The sequence below is a fragment of the Venturia canescens genome, chromosome 7, assembly GCF_019457755.1.
Source record: "Venturia canescens isolate UGA chromosome 7, ASM1945775v1, whole genome shotgun sequence".
Lineage (NCBI taxonomy): Eukaryota > Metazoa > Arthropoda > Insecta > Hymenoptera > Ichneumonidae > Venturia > Venturia canescens.
Window position 1 is genome coordinate 11750998 of NC_057427.1, and position 21428 is coordinate 11772425.

Below are 21428 nucleotides of genomic sequence, written 5' to 3' on the forward strand. Positions count from 1 at the left end.
ACGCATACACGTTCACATGGGAAATAAGTTTGAGCGTCCACGCGGATGCGGCGAGATACGCGCGCCATTCGAATTGTCCGGGAATCAAATGATTTTCGCCCTTCCGGTTGGATCAGAGCAGCAAAAAATTAAAAAAATCGGAAATTTTCGATTCTTTGGATTTCAGCCTCGAAATCAAAAAGTCGCGGGAAAAATGCCAGATTCGGGGCCGTAGAAACTCGAGCGAAAACTCAAAGTTGTTCGCCTCTTCCGGACGGAAATTCGGATTTTCGGGGCCGACAAAACTCGTAGATTCTCATCGCCCTGCTCATTCTCTAACACAAAGCACACGAGAGAGCGACGCAACGTACGAGTCGCGTACGCTATTCGAGGAGGAAGAGAGAAGAAGCTCGGGCCGGAGAGAGCGACCCCGGGAAACACGCACTTTCGGCGCACGTTGCAGCTGAAGACCATAAACAATCCCTGCTCCCTCACACTGCCCCTCTTTCTCTCTCGTCTATCCTCGCAGCCTCTCGACGCCGCTCTTTCTTTTTGTACGGATGGGAGCTGGCTCCCGTCGGATATCGTAAATTACGCGATAAGAATGTCGGCGGCTCTTATCCAGCTCACGGATAATAGTACTTCGCCATCGTCTAGTTTAACAGTTTAACAGGGAATCGAGATGAGGAAAGACTTCGATTCTCAGCGTGGCTGCTATGCAGATTATTTACAATGTGCACAGACAAGTCCACGAGGAAACATGCACGGGAGAATGAAAAGTCCTGGACCCGTTTACTGTGGAGGAAGCTCAACATTTTATCAACTTTTCAGTCGAGAAATTATTTTTCGAATGATTTTCCTAAGCTCGAGGCTCTACGAAAATTGGCGATGGAATTTCGTGACTGATGGACACAACGGCCGGGGGCGTTCGATTCGCGAGGAAAAAGCATCGAAATGTAAACACGCGAGTGGCAGTGAAACGGCAATGTATTTCAAGACCGTTTTTCCTCGTGCCACCCAAGTTTCCACACCGGAGGGTTTCCCCAGTCTTTCCGGAGCCCTTTATTCAGCCGTTTGTCGGTAGTAACAATAACGACACTTTGAAATGCGCCCAGTAAACGCGAGCATCTCGAATAACCCTCTTTATCTTTGTTGCGTGTGTTTTTTCTCGTAGCCCCCTTATTATTTATTTAGCCTGTCCGGTAATACAAAGTAGAACACAGAGCGAGGATTCTTGCTGAATTGAAATGAATAGCAAGTGGCCGGTCTGTGCGCGGAGCGGTGGTTTGAGCTGCCTCGTAGGAGGCGCGGAGAGCCGAGAAAAAGTTGCGTTCAGCCGAGAGAAGTTGAGTCGCGAAGCTCGCGCTCGGAAGGAAAAAAGAGTCTGGAGGATGAGCGAGGGAAATTTAGTAGATCGCGAGCAGAGTCGAAAGCGTGGCTCGAGTCCGAGCGGCGAGACTCGCTGACAAGCGTGTCACGGTGCTCGACAAAAGGCAGCGTTCGCAAATTGGCGGGGCGAGGGCACGATGCCTACACCCGATAATTATTTGGACTCGAGTCTCGGCTAAAGTCACGGAGGTGTGTCCGGGCGCGGGGGAGATTCCTTTCGGTCGATCGGACGTGCATGCAATTACCGGGCGAGCGCAAACAGCTGGGTCAAAAGAGGGCGAAAGCCACTGGTCCGAGTCCTCGAGCTGGCACCTCCCAATTGCTTTGTTTCGTGCACGAAACTGACCCGGATAACCTCCCGATTTCGGGGCCCGGTGCGGAGGGCCCGGCTCTGTCGAGGCACGAGGAAAAATCGATGCAGCAGCGATGCAGCAGCGATTCCTCAGCCTTCGAGCCTCGATCGGAAGCAGCCGGCGCGGCGTCTCCGCGCGAATAAATGCCAAGCAATTTATCGAGCAGGAAGAAAACTAGCAGGAAACAATTAGTCGAAGTGAATAGGTGTGCGGTTATACCGATGACGGCTAATACAGAGTTGTTCAGAGTCCCGGGAACCCGAGGGCATTAGCAGCAATAACGCAGCCTCGTACCAGCCGCGCACTAAGCGGAAATGCTTATTCAAAAGGGACGGGGTGGAGGATCCACGACGAGGGCAGTCTCCGCGCCCGGTGGACTTCTGTTTCTCGCATCCCCCTCGAAATAGTATAGTCGTCAACCGACACCGGCCTGCGGAGGAGCTTGGGACACGCTCATCCTCGTATTTCTACGGGCCCGTTGCGGAGCAGCCTCTTCAAAGCCGTTCCTCGGAGGCTCGCGCACTTCGGCTATAGCGATGCCCAGCAATCTTAAGCCCGCACTCGAGTCTTAGGGCGACGACGCTCGATTCAGATTGCTGCTATCTTCTAGACGGGGAGTATCGTGTTCCAGTTACTTTCGAGCTCTTTGGGTCGCAGAAGGGTTCGGAGTGACGAGCCTGGGCCTAAAGTCGAATCCTTAAGAAATCTCTTTCCTAGCGGCATTCGAGTTTATCAATTATTTATCATCGCTTCTCAAACGTGCGATCGTTCAAACGTTCTCATTACGATGAAAATTGTGGTGCTGACAACCTTCGATGTGCTCGTCACGCGACAATATCGTACTGAAACGTTGCCCGTACACGAAACACGCGCTGGACGAAGCATTGTCGCATTTATACCAGTGACCATCGTACGACTCCACGTTCTTCCCAGCAGGAGAAAACCCTGATTGATGCTGGGAGGCCAATCGAACCCAAGCCGTTTACTCCCAGGTACGGTTTCGGGTTTTCGTCGAAATATTTGCTCCGCGACTTTGCGACGATTAAAAAAGAACATGGCGATAAAAATGAATAAAAAATAAGTGAATCGGACTGAATTGTCGAGCGACTCGAAGCTCGATAAAGCGAGCCCAGTTGTTCTCCAACTGTATCGATGACATCAAACTCAGCTGACATTCCATCTTGACCCGCACCTTCCCTGCAACACATTGTTAATCGCAGGTGTGGTCCTCGTGCATTATTCGCTATCTAGCCTCATCGCGGTATGCTTATACGATGGTACAAGAAGGCGTAGTCTTCGAAGGCGTGAAGCAATCGGAGACGGAAGTCACTTACGATTATTATCGGACATTGAAAAACAAATCGACCTCTCTCTCTCTCTCTCGCTTGTCTTCCTCGTAATAATAAAGTTACATCTCATCCAGGCCTATCAAGAATGCAAGCCACGATTAATCGTTGACACACTGCGCGCAGCCGGTAAGTCATCGCTGGCTCCTCGCACTTTATTCAAACCTTTTCTTCGGCATAGCGAAAGAATGTCAGATATGATCAATGAATACCGAAGAATAAAACCTCGCACAACGGCCCTGACACTCTCGGACAAAGGGTACGATAAAGTGCCAGAAAATCTTTATCTCGAGTAATCTTAATCTCTGCTGGGCTATTCGAATAAGAAATCTCTCATCGTCCCCCTTCGGAGCAAGGGCTGCGAGGAACTTTTCGTCCACCATTTCCAGCCCATAAACAGCCAGCCTGGCAGAGCTCGGGGTGATTCGCGTTTCGGAATAATCACTTTTATACGAACTGCATCGAAATATCCCAGCCAAGTGTCGACAATAAAATCAGTCCACTTAATATATGTACGTCATTCCACACGATCCGTTATGCCCCTCGATTAAGAGCTCTGCCAGCGCCTCCTACCGGACTAGGGCAGGCATTGGAACTCGGAGGATAATTGACATCAACGAGTCGAAATGCGTAATTTCATTAACGAGAAAATCACGCAGTTTCATTCGACGCGTTTCACCGACAAATTACCAAATCTGAGCGCTCGACCGGGCTCCTCTTTTTTAATGCCACTACAATATGCCGGGCTCCGGCATCAAAACAGTCCACTCCCACTCCGCATTGGTCAGAGATTTATCGAGGGTCTCTTGCCAGCTCAAAACGAGGGGTTGAATAAACTGCTCACCTATTCGCGGAGCAACTTTATTCAAACTCTCATATAAAAACTCAATTAAAACGCAAGCACCGAATATACCTTGGCTATAAATCATTCGAGTACGTTTGAAGTATCGTGTTATACTTCGAAAGGTTCGAATGGCCTTTCGAATCACTGCACAGAGCCTCGTACCAGTGGGTATAGCATTATATAGACAACGATTTATAGTGAGCTCATGATCCTCACCAGGAACAGTTATCCCCGAGACAACTCGGTTCCTCTCGTTGACTAGACTGACGAGGGATCAGAGCGAGAGAGACGGAGAGTTTGCTTTATGATTCGAGGGCGTGGCCCTATTATTAATCACATTGTTGATGGGGCGGGGGAAGAGGATTCTTCTCACAAGTATGTGCCTCGTACAAAAGGCACGAGAATTTATTTGAATCTAACGTATCGAGTGTGTACTTGTACATGTATGAACGGGGAACTTGTCCATACAAGTCTCTCGGAGCATGCCGAGTTGTACTTCCACGGGGCTCCGTCGTTTACAACCCCTGCCTCGGTTATTAAGGGGTTGGACGCGGAGGAAAAGCTTCCAAGGCATTTTTCCTTCCGCTTCGAGATTTACAGCGGCTTGCATCGAGCGAATCTCGGTGCGTAATTCGAGTTGTCGCGATGATTCATCGTCCGAAGATCTTTCAACGAGAAAAGATTGGAAAATTAAACAAAAACGACGCTTCTCGCTGGAATTTAATAAGAGTCTAGAACGATCGGGATCGGACGTTGAATTCTGCTCTATTTCATAAAACGACGCACGATAAACCTGCTGCAGAGAAAAGAAACTTTGGAGTGGTGTGTTTAAGGCCTCGATGGGCTCGCCGTAGCGGCATTCGCCGGCGCTCGCGGTCATCGGCACAGCGATGCGTGTGATGTGAAACAGAACTCGGTGCAGTTTGCGTTGCCCGCGTACGTCAAGATATACGAGTATATACCGGCCACAAAAGAGCGACGGGGGACCTCGAGGGGCAAGATAAAGCCACAAAACTCTGCGGGCTCGTGCGATCTCGCTGCTTCTGACTTTCGCACCGTTTTTCCCAGTCTCCGGGTGCCGTTTTGCCCCGGCGCGATTGCCGCGGACGTGGAGCCGGAGAAATCCAGGCTCGACAATGTGAAATGGCAGGGCTCGGGCTAACCACATGACCGGGTTAATCGTTTGTGGATTTACGAGGAGAGAACAGTCCCGGAATATCCGGTCTGGGCGGCTGAGCAAATTATAATCGCTGGGCCCTTCCGGCCGCGATCGAACCGCTCGATTTTCGCTTTTTTTCTCCAATCGATAGAAAAAATGGTCTGGAGCGAATCGGAGGACTTGGGTTCCGAGGTAATCGTGCAGAAGTGGGGCTCCGCCTCAAAGCGGCTCGAAATAATTTCTTGTGAATTCACAACTGTACGTGGCATGGGAACGTTTGTTTTATGGTGGCGGAAAGTCGCGATAATAATCACAATTTTGATAAATTCGTAATTTGTGCAATTCCGCATAAGCTGCAGCGCAAATTTTCTCCTTCCGATGCTGTGCGCCGAATCGTTGGAATGGATCCGGGACATTTTCCTGATCTGAAAAGTCGATCGTGGTCGAAGAGGTCAAAAAAAATGGTTTTGTCAAAAAGCGCCAAGATGACATTGCCCGCGCGTTATCGCGTCCCTCGTTCACCAAGAACGCGAAAACGAAAAACCAGCCCGAGTGTAAGCGGAGGCCCACTTCTGCATAACCGTTTCCGAATTGAACGAAATCCGCTGGGCAATCTCGTGCCCGATCTCACAACCCCGGGAGCGCTTTTCTATTCGGTTATTAACGAGGCTCGAGGGGAGGCAGGTGCGGATGGGTTTCGTCCCGAAAAGCGAAGCGCGATCGCGGCTTTCTCCCATTCCCACAGAGAAAGTATTTGCGTACGCGAATTTTCGTAAGCGTAAGACGCGGCGGGGGGGCCGACGCGCACGGGCAAGAGCGCATCTGTGCAAACGCGTGGTCGCGTACATCGCGTATACGCGTAATTATGGGTTTAAGAATCGCGGAATGAGATGAAAACCCGAGCGCGCTCCGGGAAAGAGGCGCATGATCTCCGCATCCGCATGCGTGTGCAAACACACCGCGCGCGCGCATTCCTGCAGTAGCCGTCTGGAGCAACCTGAGAAAATAAACACGCGTGCGCTCTCTGCTCCGCTGCGTTGGCCAACACTTTTGTAACGCAACATCCCAAGTGCGTTCTTGCAAGCCTCTTCGATCGATCGCACTCGTTTATTGAGCGTGTACTACGAGCGTGGGCGTTCGCTAAAAATTTCATAAATTTACGTCCCTAACGAAAACAATAACGAAAGTCTTGCGACCAAACATTTTTTTCGGATTAGCGGAGGTTCTTCGATCTCGAGGCTTCGCTCAACGACTCGATAGTGCGTCGTACGAGCGAGCGAGATTTCCGGTTTTGCTACCGCGCTTCGTCGGTCCCCGTCGTAATTGAATAACACAAATCTCTGTGCCCCGATTACACGTGACGCAGTTTCAAACGCGTATGCAAATCGGTGTATAGTTACACACTGAATCGGCGTGTGTGTCAGTCGGAGCCGAGCCGGAGCGAATTTCTTGTAAAATTTCGGGACCCACCGGCGCGCCCGAGCCAGGGGGGTCCTCGTGTCGAACGCTAAGGAGGCTAATGGCCGGTTCGTGTCAGCCGGCTGTCCGGTCGCGATAAATTCCCACAGAGAACGGAAGAACGATGGCACATGCAGGGGGGGCTCGGTAATCTCGTGACGGTGCTGGCTTATTCGGTATCAGGTGGACTTATTTTCCCTTTTATTGGCTCGCCCGTTCCCCAACAAACGAGGTAATCCAGCGAGCAAATCTCGCCCCCCCCCCCCCCCCCCCCTCGAAACATCATATTTTCAATATTTTTCAACATTTATTTGACAGCCGCTATTTCTCTTGGTGTTTAACTTATCCGACATAATCCTCGGAGCTAACAGGTATAAATGAGCCAGTCAAACGCACGGGAAAGGATCCCACCCACGACGGCCCGTTGGGCAACGAAATTCGATGAATTTCCCTGAAAGAGTCTCGAGCGTTTCGCAATCGCTGCAGTTTTTCCTGATAAATCGCGACGACGATTATCCGTGAGCAACTGTCTGCGCGCGCGGTCGAAAGATTTCGTGAACATTTGGACGACTCACTCGAAAGGAATCGCGCTTCCATCGCTCAACTCGTGCCTCCGAAGTTCGTACGTGCATCACGCGAGCATTCGCGGTTATGACATGCACCGAGACACTCCCCGTTATTTTTCTCCGTAGAGCCTTCGAATACGAAGTGGCCCGCGGTCCCCGTTTCTCCCCCATCTCAATCCCCTTTTACGAGCATCCCGAGAAACTCCCCCGGCGAAACAAAAACGTCAATAAAATCGGCTAAAAAGTTTAATAAAAACAAACTCAAACAATGAGAGTTTGGACACAATCATCACGTTTATGGAGCGTCGATCGTCGGGCCAGATGTCCGCACTACGCGCATGTGATCCCGCCTCGCGGCCTCCTCCCCGATCCATTATCCTCTCGTTGCATTTAAAGACGCACGAACGACTTTTTTATATGCACTCGCGAGATCACGCGTCGCCGGCAGTCATTCGCCCGGACCGATGCTGATCAATCCACTTTAAAGCTTGCTTAAGAAGCTCCAAAATTTATTAATTTCCCTTCCCATCCTGGAATATTCCGTATCGTAATGACGTTTGAGCAACTTTTGAAGATGATAAAGAAATACAGAAACCCGGACAAAAAGACTTTCGAGCACTGTAATTTTGATGCGCGCAGACGAAGAAACAGGTTCGTGAAAAAAGTGATTTGCGCACTGACCGCGAATACTTGAAAAATACGAATTAATAGTTTCTTTTTAACTCATCCTCCCGGCTCGAGGGTTAAGGCATATTTACGCGGACAAAGTGGCTCATTTTCTACCTCTACTCCGTACTACCACTGCGTATATTTAACGAGTATATACTTATGTAACATACATATATATATATATCGGAATCGGAGGAGGATATAATAATAATTCAAGCCCCTGCAGTAGGCGTGAACGAGTTTACTTGGCTCTTTTGTACACTTTTCTCTCTCTCTCTCTCTCTCTCTCTCTCTCTCGCTGATTATTCGTACGTCCTCGTGCGTACGGGGGGCTATATCTGTACTGATATTCTTTTATAATCCAAGCCGCTCAAGCGCGAAAGCGTTGGAATCTTGTTGCACATATTATATGGCGTTTGGAAAAGAAATGAAGCGGGTATTCGCCCCGCGAATTACTCGAGAGCATTCTTCTCGCGCTTCTCGACTCTTCACTCATCATCGGGCCCGATCTCGGGCGCGGGCCCTTGCAATATTATATCTTGGTGCGCGATCGCGATCGCGCGCGCGCGCGCGCCTCGCGATCTTTACCCATGTATCGGCGGGATGCCACGCGGGGATAACGAATGCGTACGAACGCGTTGTAAAGTCGTGGGGAAAACGAGAGACCGTTCGATCGGGGACTATCGCTTCGTGGATTTTCGCCGAATGAGCTGACGCACAGCCGGATTTTCTTTCATCTTTTAACTAGCCTGATCGCTATCAACGGCGAGGACGAACGACGCGGATGAACTTCGCGTAACTACGACACACGTAGCGACACGTCGAAAATTATTGCTTTCATCATTCTTCAAGTACAATGTCTGACCTCTGCGGTGGACACGATTACTGAAAAACTATATTTATCCGATCCATGCGAAGTTTATACCACTTATTCGGTATAATAATACGAAGGATTTCGTATTTTGGTGCGGGGGAAAAAAATTGTAACGAATAACCGAAAATTTAGCGCCTCGAAAAATGAATTTTTTGTCACAACTGTCGCCATTTTTATTTAAATCAAAATTTTGACAAATCCTTCGTCCAAGCGATTGTTATAATAAATAAGTGGTATAAATTTCGTGTGGATCAAATTAATAGTTTTTTAATTATGTTCACCGGAACTGTTGCTCGTCAAAGGAGGTGGAACCGGAGTTGCGCCAATTTGAGAAATTTTTTGATGAAAAAAATTGTACGAATACACGAACGTGTGCACGAATTTCGTTCACAGCTTTTCAATAAACATTTATATTTTCTTGTCGAACAAAAAACGAAGAAAATGACGTTTTTCGCCGGCTGCGAGTGAACATAAGGCCTTAAGATTCGAACCGAGCAACAACGTCCCGACGATCTTTATCGCTGTTCGGATAATCGTGACTTGGCTCCGTGATCTTTAATTATACGACGGCCATCCATCATTTCATTATTTCGCTACTTTTAATTGCATCGATTTGACTCCGCAAGCTTCTTCTTTATTCCTCGCGCGCCGCGGAGGATCGAGCTTCCTTATTTTGTTTTTGTCACTCGCAATAGATTATCCGGTTTTCCGAGGGCGAACGCGCCGAATCATCTTCGCTTAATAAGAATCTTTAATGCATGGTCGATAAATTTCTTAATTACGGCGCGAGCGAGATTGCGAAGGCTCGCGAGCTCGTGCATCGGAATTGAAACGTTTTTGCATTTTTAATACCGATCGCGATCGCGTTACGAAATAATCGATTGAGCGACGAGCAGCTCGCTTCGAGATTTCGACGCTGTCGCGGCTCGCAGTCCCTTCCCGAATCCACGCACGCTGCCGCCTATCGCAATCGATCAAATCTTTATTTCTTTACTTCTCCGAGCCGAGAGATACTCCGAGGATAAAAAATCTTCAACGAAATGCCGCTGTCGACGTCTCACTTCGCACCGCGTCTCGTCCCATCGAAAAGCGACGTAAAAAATGCACGGGAAGCCGGAGATTCTCACAAACGAGACAACGCGGAGAAAAGCGAACGCGCATGAGGGAACACGCCGCGAGCCCGCAATAAAAAAGTAAAAGCAGCAGACGCTCAAAGGGACAAGTTTATCTTGTTCTCACCGCGTTAAAACGCCGATTGAATACGCGCTCGGTCGCTCCATCGGACGCGTGCACGCGTACGCACGATATATGTATAGAAAATCGCGTGAGAAGCCTCGCACGGGGAATCTGTGCGAGAGAGAAAAGCCCGAAAAAATGCTTGATTTTCTTCCTACCAGCTGATTTTTCTTAAATTCTCAAATCTCGTTGTCATTTTCGTATTTCTCCTCGTCCAAGTTTTTTCTGCAGAAAGTTTCGACCCGACCGCGACCTGCTCGGAAAGCCCTTCCGGAGCTTCCGGTCGCAGCTTCGCATTGTGATCGGAATTTCGGAAGATGCTTCTTCCGTTCGTCTCAGAATCGCGTCTCGTTCGTCGACTCGAATCCGCTTTTAAATTTTTAACGAATTAGTGACTCCGAGGCCTGCGATTCCCCTCGTTTTTGACTCGAAATCCGGCAGTTATGGTCACCAAAATTAGAAACTCGGTAGATTTCGATATAAAATTCTGTCGAGAATGATTTCTTGGTGAGGCAAGGAAAATCCATCGGCACCGCGCTCGATCTGCGATCCCGATGAGGCGCACGAGGATTTTGCCGTGCGCACACGGATCCACAGATAAAAATGTGCCTGCGGATAAACGTGCATCTGCGTCTCTCGGACGTCTCTAAACTGTCAAGGTCTCGGTTCGCGCCTAGCTCGCGGTGTTGCTTGATCGCGTGTAAAGAGCGCCGAGTGAATGAACGGCCCGGCCGCTGGGATCGGGGCTCCCTTTCCGCAGCGCATACGCTCGGGTGCATCGTTCTTTCGACTCGAGCCGGGATCCACTCTCATTCCGTATTCCCCGAGTGTTTGGAACCCTCGCGCACGCACCGTGAAGCGCAGATGAGCGAATCGCTGGCTCTTTGCAGCCACCTTCGTGGCCTCAACCCCTCGTCGAGGACCCCGCGTCCGTTGGGATAAAGAGAGCCCGCTCTCTCTCTCTTTCCTTTCGCGTTTTAATTTATTCCGAAGCCACCGATGAAAGCGTCGGTCGTTTAATCCGCGAGATTTCGTAAGAAAGGCGACGTAACGGCCGATTTTATATGGCGAGGGATCGACGCGACGTGAGAAGTACATTTTACCGCACGTGATTTGTCGGCGACCGAGCCTCGCACCTGACGAGTATTTGCGCCGAGACTCTCGCGACACCTGTGAACTGTGATCTTCCCTTCGCAGCTTCCTTTTCACGGACCTCGCACTTGATTGCCTCCGAGTACTCGATTTTTACACGTTTTTCAAGTGCCTCGTAAATTCGTCAGGTGGCTTCGACGGGCTCGAAGGACCGGGGGGAAAAATTGACGGAGCGACCGCGGGAGCCAGCATCGACCCCGCCGAAGTTTCTTTCCGAGTTGACAAATGCTGCGCTCCTTCCCGCCCGCAATTTTGCGCTCGATTTTTCTGTTCTCAGTCGCAGATTCCATTCGTCCACGCGGACGAATATCTTTTAGGAGGAACGAGCGAAGATGGGAGGAAAAAATCTACCGCGCGCTCGGTCTTCCTTGTCATTTTCTCACATTAATTTACACACAGGCGGAGTGAAACCCGCTCACGTTTGCGCCGCTGGTCTCCCTCCGCCTTTTCAGATCGTGCGCCCTCGTCTCGTCGTGGCGAGCTTAACCGCGATTTTTCCACCGCGACTTTTCGTTCGCGCGTATGCGCACCGATGCTTTTTAATGCACTCGAGATAACCGCCGAGTCGCGCAAACACCTGAGCACAATGATTTTCCCAGAGAGATGCGGTGGGCCGGGTCGAACGAAACGGAGACGGAGCAAACGCCTGGCGCCAGCCATTCCGGCTCGCTCGATTATTGGTATAAACAAGGGATAAATCCAGCGACTCGACAACGATCTCGCCTTGCTCCCGGCCACGATTTAAATTTTCCTCAAATTACAATGATTAAAGAATTTCATTAAATATCCCATTACCACGATTAGGATCCTAAACAACTTTCGTGCGTCACACTTTCGTGAGTTTCCCTCCCCGCGACCCGACACAACCGCAAAATCTGATAAAACCTCAGAGAAAATCTTAATTGAAATCGTGAAACTGTAATTTTCAATGAAAATCCTTCGATCGCCAAAGCGATTATTCGCACAATTAAACGGAATTGAAATATTTCCAGAGAGAAAAGTTTCTCGCCGCTGCTTATTCCGCGCCGCTTCGATTCGTAACAGCAAAAACTATTGAGCCAGCACAAAAAAAATCGCATCGAATCGTGCAGCGAAGGCGATCGTATTTTTTTCTTCTGCATTCCTCAGGGGCGATCGATTGCAAAAAGTGTTGAAGATCCGCCTTCTCAGACCGGGCTGTATACAACGGGAGTGAAAAATTTTAGAATTCTCTCGTGAATAGGAAGCTTTGTCCAGGCTATAAATAATTGAGTATATTGGCATGGCCCGCGTTCCATCGAATATTCCCCTTAAAAGACGCTCCTCCGCGCGGCTGTGCTCATAACGCAAGTACGCATGAAACCTTATTATAGACACGACTCATTAAGGAGCCCAACGCTCTAGCTCATTCGATGGACGATCCACTCGCACGCAGTGAAGCCCTGCCCCGTGCGCGCAAGATTTCAATCCTATCGATACGCGAAAACGACGAAAAAAGAGGGAGATGCGCCCTTCTGCGGTTGCGTCTTCGCTCCAAGATTTTTTGGCGCTATAACCGCGTTGTGTAATGACCCTACTCGAGTAATGACGGTTCGAGCTTATCTGACATCGAAGCCCATTTGCCTATCGAGCACCGGCGAATATAAATATAATTTTATGTAAATACAATGCTGATAGCAGCCATGAAAAGATAGCTCATCTACCTTGATACACTTTTTGTCAGGTAGTTCGCGCACGAAACGATTTAAGATAGTCTTTAAATTTACACGGAGTTTAAATGGCCAATGGACTGAAACGCGTTTCGAATTTTGAAGGCTTCGTCTTGTTGGTTGTTGAGATAAACGTGCTTAAATATGAAGAAAAATTCACGGGGGTATGGGGACTATGGAGTAAAAAATCGTCTATCTTTCACGTATGTGTGTAATGAAGCTCTGGGGAATAATTCGAAACTATTTTGTCTTCCTAGTAATGAGGATTCAACGAAATTTGTAACGAGCACTCGTAACCTCACATTTGCTTCTTCTTGGCCCGGCCCATTCCTGTCATAGCCTTCTGTCTTTTCATCGACACTTTTTTCTTGACCCATTTCCCTTTGCGCTCTCTAAAACGATTTTTAACATAAAAAACTATGGTTTTTAGCCAGGGGCGAATGAAATTTTGGGTTCGGTCAGTGGTCGATCCCCGATTAATTAACGGCTCGTAATTTCATTCGCCAAAAGATAAGTTGAGAAAATATGTATTTACAATTTTGGATAAATAACTCTGACATGAATTTAGTGATAATATCTTCAATTAGGAAGTAAAAATCGAGCCAATTTAGACACCCACAAAATACGATCCTACGCGGGCACGATCGCTGCGCTGTTTATCCCCAAGTTTTTATAGACGAAAGGAATTGCGTGGAGGAGAGAGTCTCCGAGGGACTTGATGGCACGGGAAGGGAGTGTGGGGAAGACAAAGCAGCGACCTTTGGCCGAGCGCTTTTTTCACGTTTGAACTGAGGCCTCTGTTTGCACATCTGCGTGAACTCGGATATGTTTGTACGGCACAATTCAAGCCGCTCGAAGACACGTGGACGAAAGTATACTCGCCACTTTGCGATCTTTCTCGCGAGCACTCGGCATAGTAAATGGCCAGCAAACGGTGCGACAGGTGAGCTGCTGGCTCGTTGAGCTTCAACTCGTTTCGTTTATTTTCTCATTTTTTCCTCTCCCCGCTTCGTGCCTCGACGTACTGACCGGATCCGGGCGCAGTTTTTAATCCGCTTTTTCGCAAAGTCTGCGTTGAAATCACTTGCTCATCGCCGCTGAAGCTTGCCGAGAGTGTGATTTTTCTTGACGCTCTCTTTTCACTCGCCAAAGCTCTCGTCGGGCTCGGCCCGACTTTGCGAAGCTTCCCAATTCGTTTCCGAGCGCGCTCGATTACTTCTCAAATATGTTTATGAAACCGGGAGGAGCAGCGTTCGTTCAGGACTCGAGCAGGCGACTACTCCGCCGAATTTCCATGGAGCCAGTTCGATTCACTTTCCACCGAACCGGTTCGAACGACCGAAAAATGATTTATTCTTTTTTCCATCGGTGCGACGCGGTCCACGAAAGTAAACAGAGTCGCAGACTCGCCGGATATTCGAGCCGAGCGATAAATGAACTCGCGGTGATAAAACAATCACTTGAATTTGTTTAGCAAGAAAAAATCATGGCAATCGAGCCTGCAAGACGCGCGCGGAACTCGGGCTCCGAAACGTTGATGAGCCACTTCCGGTGGGTTTACATTCGCTCCTCCGCGTTTTGTTCCGTCGAGCATTAGGTCGACATAAATCCGAGTGTTCGGCGCTCCGGGGACTAGAGCGGAGAAAAAATGTGTGTATAACCCCTTAAAGCTTATATATAACCGCTGAAAAAGTGTCCCGTTCCTCGGGCCTGCCTCGCAGTAGAAAAAACAAGCGAGAGAGAGCACGAGGAAGCGGCGCGGGTGAAGCAGGGACTCGTGCGGCGTGCAATTAGTCGCGAGGAGAAGAAACACGCTGGAATTTTATCGACTCGTCAAACCCCCGCCCGGACGAACACGTGGGTTCGTCCTCTCGACCAATAAATCGATCGGTTCGTCCAACCAAAACTTGCAATGAAAAAAAATCCGGCGACTTATATCAACGAAAAAATGGAAGCAGCCTCCGAACGACTTCAAAACGCTCCCCTTTCCGGCCCCAGTTTCGCCCTCGGAACTTTTACCATCGTGAGCTTATTTACTCGGCAGTAAATTCTAATCACACTTCCACCGGGTTCGTCAACGTGCCGTACGAACGCGGCTCTCTCTGCGTACACGGAGAGACTTTTATAGCAAAAATTACTATGTTTTTATAGTAACGTCGGACTATATCGATATTACAATAATAATCGCTGCAGAGTGTCTCAAATAATGCAAAAGTTTGGGGTACCATCGCCACAGTTCTTAGCAAATAACGCGCTGTACTATATCAAAAATAAAGACGGAGCGAATTTTTATTAAAAACATAGTAAACAATGAAATGATTTGACGAAAATTTAGGAGATAGCAATCGTTTCTCTGTGCTATACGAAAAATTGCATAGCAGCTTCGTATTTTCCTTTTTACCGCACTGAATTTCGCTCAGTAAGATAGCAAAATTCATGCGCATGAGGCGTTGCGAGTACAAGCATGAAAACAAGCTAGCTGCACGTAGTGAAATTTCGAGCAATCGCTTCGTTCATAAGCGGACTTTGTCGAGTAAATCTTTGTCGAAGAGAAAATTTACTTATATATTTTCGGACGGTGCGACTGAACGATACAAAAATTTTGGACGTTTCGCCCGTTCGTCCAGTCCAATTGACCAATTTTAAACATTTCGCCAAAGACACGAGTGACACTCGAATGTCGATAGATCTGAACTGCTTTCGGCATGAAAATTACTGTGCACTTTGGTGAAACGTAATAGAATGGCGATATAAAACAGAGCTGCTGCAAAACAGCAAATTTTTCTATGTATTCATCCGAAATATTCGCATAAAAGTATCCCCGCGTTTGCGTGTGCCTATCGAGAGAGAACGAGAACGTTTAATTATCTTTGAGTCCCGCGCGACTCGCTCTCTCTCTCTGTTTACGCGCGCGTTCCTCTTCACGCTCACGCGTCTTTCCACACTGCCTTAATGCGTGTGCGCGTACGCTGAAGATTGTTTGCGACTCCTACTCGATATCGTAAATTACAAACGCGTCTGACACTTACCCCCCGTTCATCCTGGTCCTTGGACGTTTCCGGGCGCCTTCGTCGACTCGTCCTTCGTACCGATCTTCCGGTGCCTCCCCCTCCCGAGACTCTCTGTCCTCTGAATGTTGCAACGCAGGCATCTCGAAACGCGTCAACGGGACGAAGCGCACGTCCTGAGGGAATGAAGAATGAATGAGGAACACGTCGAGGTGTATTTTGAGGGAACGAATTCCTCCATTTTAAAAAATTTTTTATCGAATTTTCTCGACGACTCGGGACGGCTTTTCGAGCCGGGCCGCCTCCGTCCGTTCGTGCTTCAGTATCGAATCTCGAGCACGCGAATTTCCTCGAAAAAATGTAATCTCGCGCTGTGTTTATTCGCGACTTTGATCCGGGAGATAAAAAAATGTGGAAAATTCTTCGCGCGGACGAAGAAAAAACTCGAGGCAACTATTCGCTTACCGGTGAATCAACAACGGCGGATTCCTCATCGAGATTTTTCAGTCCTCGGACGTGTCAAGCTGGACGACGATCAAGCGACCTCACTCCGCCGTTTTCGGCGCATCGTGCTCCGAATTCACTCGCTTTTTTATCCCCTTCCTGTCGCCCGGAGCTTTCTTTCTTATTCCATCGCTCAGTCCCACCTGCCAACTGGAACTTGTCACTCCGCCGGACGCGATTCGATCGCGATCTCGAGATCGAAAATCCCACTTTTACGATTACGTCAAACGTGTCACGAAGAACTTTCGGAAGGAAAATTCGATTTCCCCCTCGTTTTCCTCTCGCCCCTCGACTTCGCTCGAGTTGTTCGATTCCGCGGCAAGACGAACCTCTGCCGAATCAACCCGACAATCGAATCGTCCCGTGCACGAGCAACTTCTCCTTCAATCGGTGGCAAAAAGACCGACGTACAGACTCGACAGGCTTCGACTAATTTTTCGCTTTGGTTCGAGCGATAACAAATGAGGCGGAGAGAAGCGCTTGAATTTGGCGGATCCGTCGATCGACTCGTCCGAGCGTTAATCGCCGCGATACGAGAGCGTGCGAACACTGATCGCGGAGCCCCACAGCCGCGTATGGAATTCGCACACTAAACGCAATGCATCGGAAATCAAAAGCCCCGCGAAGATGAATCCTGCGAGAGGAATTTTTGGCGGAGCACGAAGCCGCTGTTTACATTAGAAAATGCGACCGCACTGAACAGTCCACATCGCGTTCGCGTCGGTGTTTGATCTCATAAAATGAGATTAAAATGAAATTCGATAAGAGGAACTTGCGAACTCGATTTTCGGAGGTAAATTCTTCGATTTTTATTCGTTTTTCATCGATCAGCGATGCTCCAGCATCAACGACGTTGGAGCACGTGTCGAGCAGATATCGCGGAGAAAGAGCACGCGTGCGAAGCGAACGAGAGCGAGGAGCGGACGAGAACCGGCCGCGAAGGCTACCGCAACGAGAATGATAGTGGATAGGGCGTGGGAGACCCGAGCCAATATATAGAGACCACCGGTTCAAGAAGAGCGCTGGGCTTTTCACCAAGAGGTGGAATCCTCGAGCTCCCCTCCACGAATTCGCCCCCTCCGGCCCCCTCCTTTTCCAGGTTTATCGCAGCTCTGTGGAAACCCAATTCTCTGCTTTTCCTCATTCTCCAGATTTTCAATCTCGAATAAAAGTATCGAGGCTTTTCATGCGTGTACAAATCGCTTGCTGGGAGCAGCGCTGGTGAACGAAGCAGGGACTCCATAAAACTGTCGTTTCGTCCCTGTATGGGGGACGCGAAAACGGGTGGGCTCAAAGCGAAATTTGGGTAAAAGCTTCGAACATTATTTTGAATACTTTCGACCAAATTGTTCGACCGCGCACCAAAACGTTTTCGACTCAACCGCGAAATACGCGAAATTTTTCAGTGTTCCACCGAAAATTCGATCTCGGTCTAATTTCCTTTCTGAAAAACGACGCGAAAGGAAGCTGCCAAGCCTGGGAGGCTCGAAAATATGAAAAATATTTGTTTAAATGACTTCCGGAAAAGTCGGATTCGTCCCGTGAACGCAAAGAGGATTAAATATATGAAAATTAGCCAGGTCTCCGGGAGCCTGAGCGGGATGGGACGGCGAGGAGGAAAAGACCGCCGAAAATCAGGGATGAAATTTTAACGAGCGAATCTCGTGGGATAAAAATGTCCTGATAATCCGTTGAGAAGTGTGTTTACGACCTTGGTTTCATTTCGAGCTGATACCGATGTGGGTATGAAGAGCTCTATATATAAACCATTTCGTTGGCTCGAATGTACTGGAGAAAGAATTTTTTTCCTCACTTTTAACGCTTCGAGTGGAGTGGGATCGATCTCGAGGTGCAAGTCCGCAGAAGAATAGCCGCGGTGCCTCGAATCTGCATCTCTGATTGCTTTCAAATTTCTTTCATTTTTCCACGACGCATATATTCATACGTTTCTTTGTACGATTTTTATTTACGATCTCTCGCTCGTTCGGGGATCGATGGAGTAGAAAAAACGTAATAAAAGCATTACGAAACGTCGTTTAAGCACGTTCCTTGCTTGCTGACGTTTTTAGTAGCTCTCGGCGCCGCGCTTCGCGTCTACCTTTTTCATGTGCGAGCCTCTCAGCTATGAACCGGCTAAAAAGCCTTTGAAAAAACACTTCGGATCTCGTAACCCAATGAGCCGGCCACATGTCGCACGAGACAGTGCCAAATGACTAAAAAATCTCGGGCATCAGGCTCGGCAAAAGTCTCGAGAAAATTTCCAACTTCAGCTCCAATTCGAAAACGTTTCGAGAGCGAAATCGCTGAGAAACTCTTTCGTTAACGCAGCGAATAAAATAATTGTTGAAAGCATCGGCCCGCGGCAGGGCCAGGCTCAAAATCAAATGGCTTTCGATAGATATGAGATCGTGATTTCGGCCGGATGGGTGAGGAACCTCGACCTCGCGCTCGTTTGCTCGCACGCACCGACAGCAAAAAGAGAAAGAGAGCGTTGTATCGTCAAATGTCGTTGTCACTTGACAAGGCACGGGATGTGCCTTTTCCGTTGTAAGAGATGAGCGGGGCGTCCTCACTTTCGGCCTGCAAAACGCCGCACCCAAGCCACGCAACTCAAACTCCGCTAAAAATGTATGAATATGGACGCAGCGAATGAAACGCAGTGAGTCATTGACCGACGGAGATTGACCCACAAATAATTCTCCGTTGTTTTTATTATTTCGAGGGTGGAAACCTGCGCGAAATAATGGGAAACGAGAGTCGAGGAACGACTCGACGAATTTCGAATAAAAGTTCGCTATTTTTTCCTTCTCAAGGACCCCAAATTTGCCTCCGAAAATTTAATATTTTCGATGACTGTCGTAATAATTTTTGTCATTGGGATTTAATTGCCGAGGAATCATCGGCAAATGCGCATCAATCGTCGGAGCGCGCACCCTCCAGAATTTATTTTGACAGATCCGTTCTTCCTGCCACAGCGTTGAGCTAAAAATGAGAGAAGAAAGAACATGAGAAAAGTCTGCTCACCGCGCCCACCGAGCTGTCATTTTTCATTGTACGAAAATTCGTCCTCAGGATGTTCAATGCTCTTGTTATTGTGTTGTGCCGCACAGATGATCGCTGCGGAGCCTTTTCCTTCACGAAATCCGAGTCGAATGGGGCCCGGTGCATAAATTGTATTTCTTCGGTATTTACGCCGCTTGCGGCAAACCGAAGCAGATGTCTCGACCCCGGGCATGTCGTTTTCAATCGGGGTACGAATTTCGACCGATTTTCGCTCGCTCGAATGAGTTTTATTTACTGAGTAAATTCGAGGCAATTGTAGAATGGCAAATATTTTCAATTTTCTTCTTACCGGCACGTTTTTCTTTTTATATTCCGGGAAATTCAGGCGGCTTTTATTTTCACGAAATATGGCGAGCCTCGGGTCGTTTTTTTTGTTTTGGAAATATCGAGCAGGAAATTTGGTGCCAAAAAAAACGAGTTTTTCACACTTTTAGGTCTTCCGTTTTCCCCCTTTTTATATTCACCTTCCCGAATTCGTTGACTCATCACCGAACAGTGAGTCTTTCGTGTTCGTTTCCGAAAAATTGGAGTCAAGTCAGTTGCTCGCACGAAATTCCATCCGCAATTGCTTCCGTTTAGAAAAACTTTTCGAAATCGACGAATTGAGCACCGATCGGATGAGAAACGTGACGTTTGATCCTCCAAAGGAATTGGGATCGATTGTTTCCGAACGAGAGCAATTAATTTAGGCCCGCGTTGAAAAAGTGCCTCGAGATTACTCCGCGATTCACGAAATGTCAGCTTTTAATCTCCGCATGAATATTTTTCAACGATAAATCCATTTACGAAGCCTCCGCACGAAATACGCGTACGTATTTCTCGTACGCATGAAAAGAGCGTAATCGCTGGTTATTCGATCGTAAACGGTAACGCTCGAAGCTCGGAGCTGTTCTACTTAGCCGCATTATCCCCTTCGCGAAAAATCCCGCACGGAATAACTCCCCCGACTCGATCATTTTCGTGAATCATTATGCAATTGTTTGGCAAATGAAATGCCCGATAAAAAGATACGCGCGGCGGTTACACGGGCCGTTCGAGCTCGAAAGTTCGTCCGGAAATATTGCAATGAATTTTTTATCAGGCTGACAAACGTTCCTTCGGTTTTCTCAAAGACTTAAGGATTTTGAAGTTTGATTTTTTATGATAAATTTATAATAAAATTGCTCGTTGAGACGAACTGAAATTTGGAAATATTTCAGTCCCCCCATTCGAGTTTGCATTTCGGTCGACGCTTCCGAACACTTGAATTTTTATTAAATTCCGAAAAACTCAAGAAATTCATTAAAGTCTCGAAAGCTTTGGAGCGTTTGCAGGCAACATTCGACGACGAAATTTGATTTGACGTCGACGATAAATATCGGCGAGGATGGAAAATCGCCTGCTCGTTGATCCAGCGCAAAATGCCTCTCATGCTCAAAGTCTCGAACGAAGATTTATTGGAAAAATATCGTGAAAGCTTATTTTCGAGTGGCGAATGCGTTCGTATCGATATTTCCCTCCGGGCTACGTGGCAGATCGGTCTCTTATAGATCCTCGCCATTACCCGGTGAATCGCAACAGTTAAACTCGGTATGTATCGCAAACTCGTTCGAGCCTGCGCACGTGAGTTTCAATGAGGAACGTTTTTCAGGACCCACAAAAGGAGAGAGACCCGTCAGGCCTTACGGACGCTCATAATTTTCATGGGAAAGTCCGAATCACGATAAATTGCAATTTTCGTGTCATTTATAAATCATGCTCCGAGGAATTTCATGTCAAAACCATTTTTAAGGAGCCCCCTTAAACTTTGGAGGGATTTCTCGTCCGAATAAGCCACGATTTTGAGGAGCAGTTTCTCCAAAATTCGTTTGGCCATGAACTCATTTGGAAAAACGACGAACTTTGGAGGTCCGATTGTCCAGGAACTTCCGTCCAATGTTGAAACTCCCGAATAAATTCGTACGTCTAACTCTGAAAGAAACTGCGTCAAATTTATCTCCATTATCAGTCGGATTGGGCATTCGAGAGCATTCGTTAGCGACGAGGACACATCCTGGCTCCCACGGGCCTTGGAACACATTTTTTCTCACTTCTCATATCGCCTTAACACGCTCCCCGAACTGCGAGTTATAATTAAGCGTGCGTAACTCGTGTTTTTTTT

General features: G+C 48.1%; 1 protein-coding gene across 1 annotated transcript in view; it reads right to left on the reverse strand.

The window, feature by feature from the left end:
* The window catches only part of LOC122413606 (ADAMTS-like protein 4), a 38891-nt gene extending 17463 nt beyond the window's left edge, over positions 1-21428 (reverse strand). Inside the window, exons 1-2 of the mRNA XM_043424056.1 lie at positions 16187-21428; positions 15743-15897 (exon numbers count right to left, since the gene is read on the reverse strand). Of these exons, the coding sequence (XP_043279991.1) occupies positions 15743-15864 (122 nt within the window). The 5' untranslated portion in view covers positions 15865-15897; positions 16187-21428. The remainder of the gene's footprint in view (positions 1-15742; positions 15898-16186) is intronic.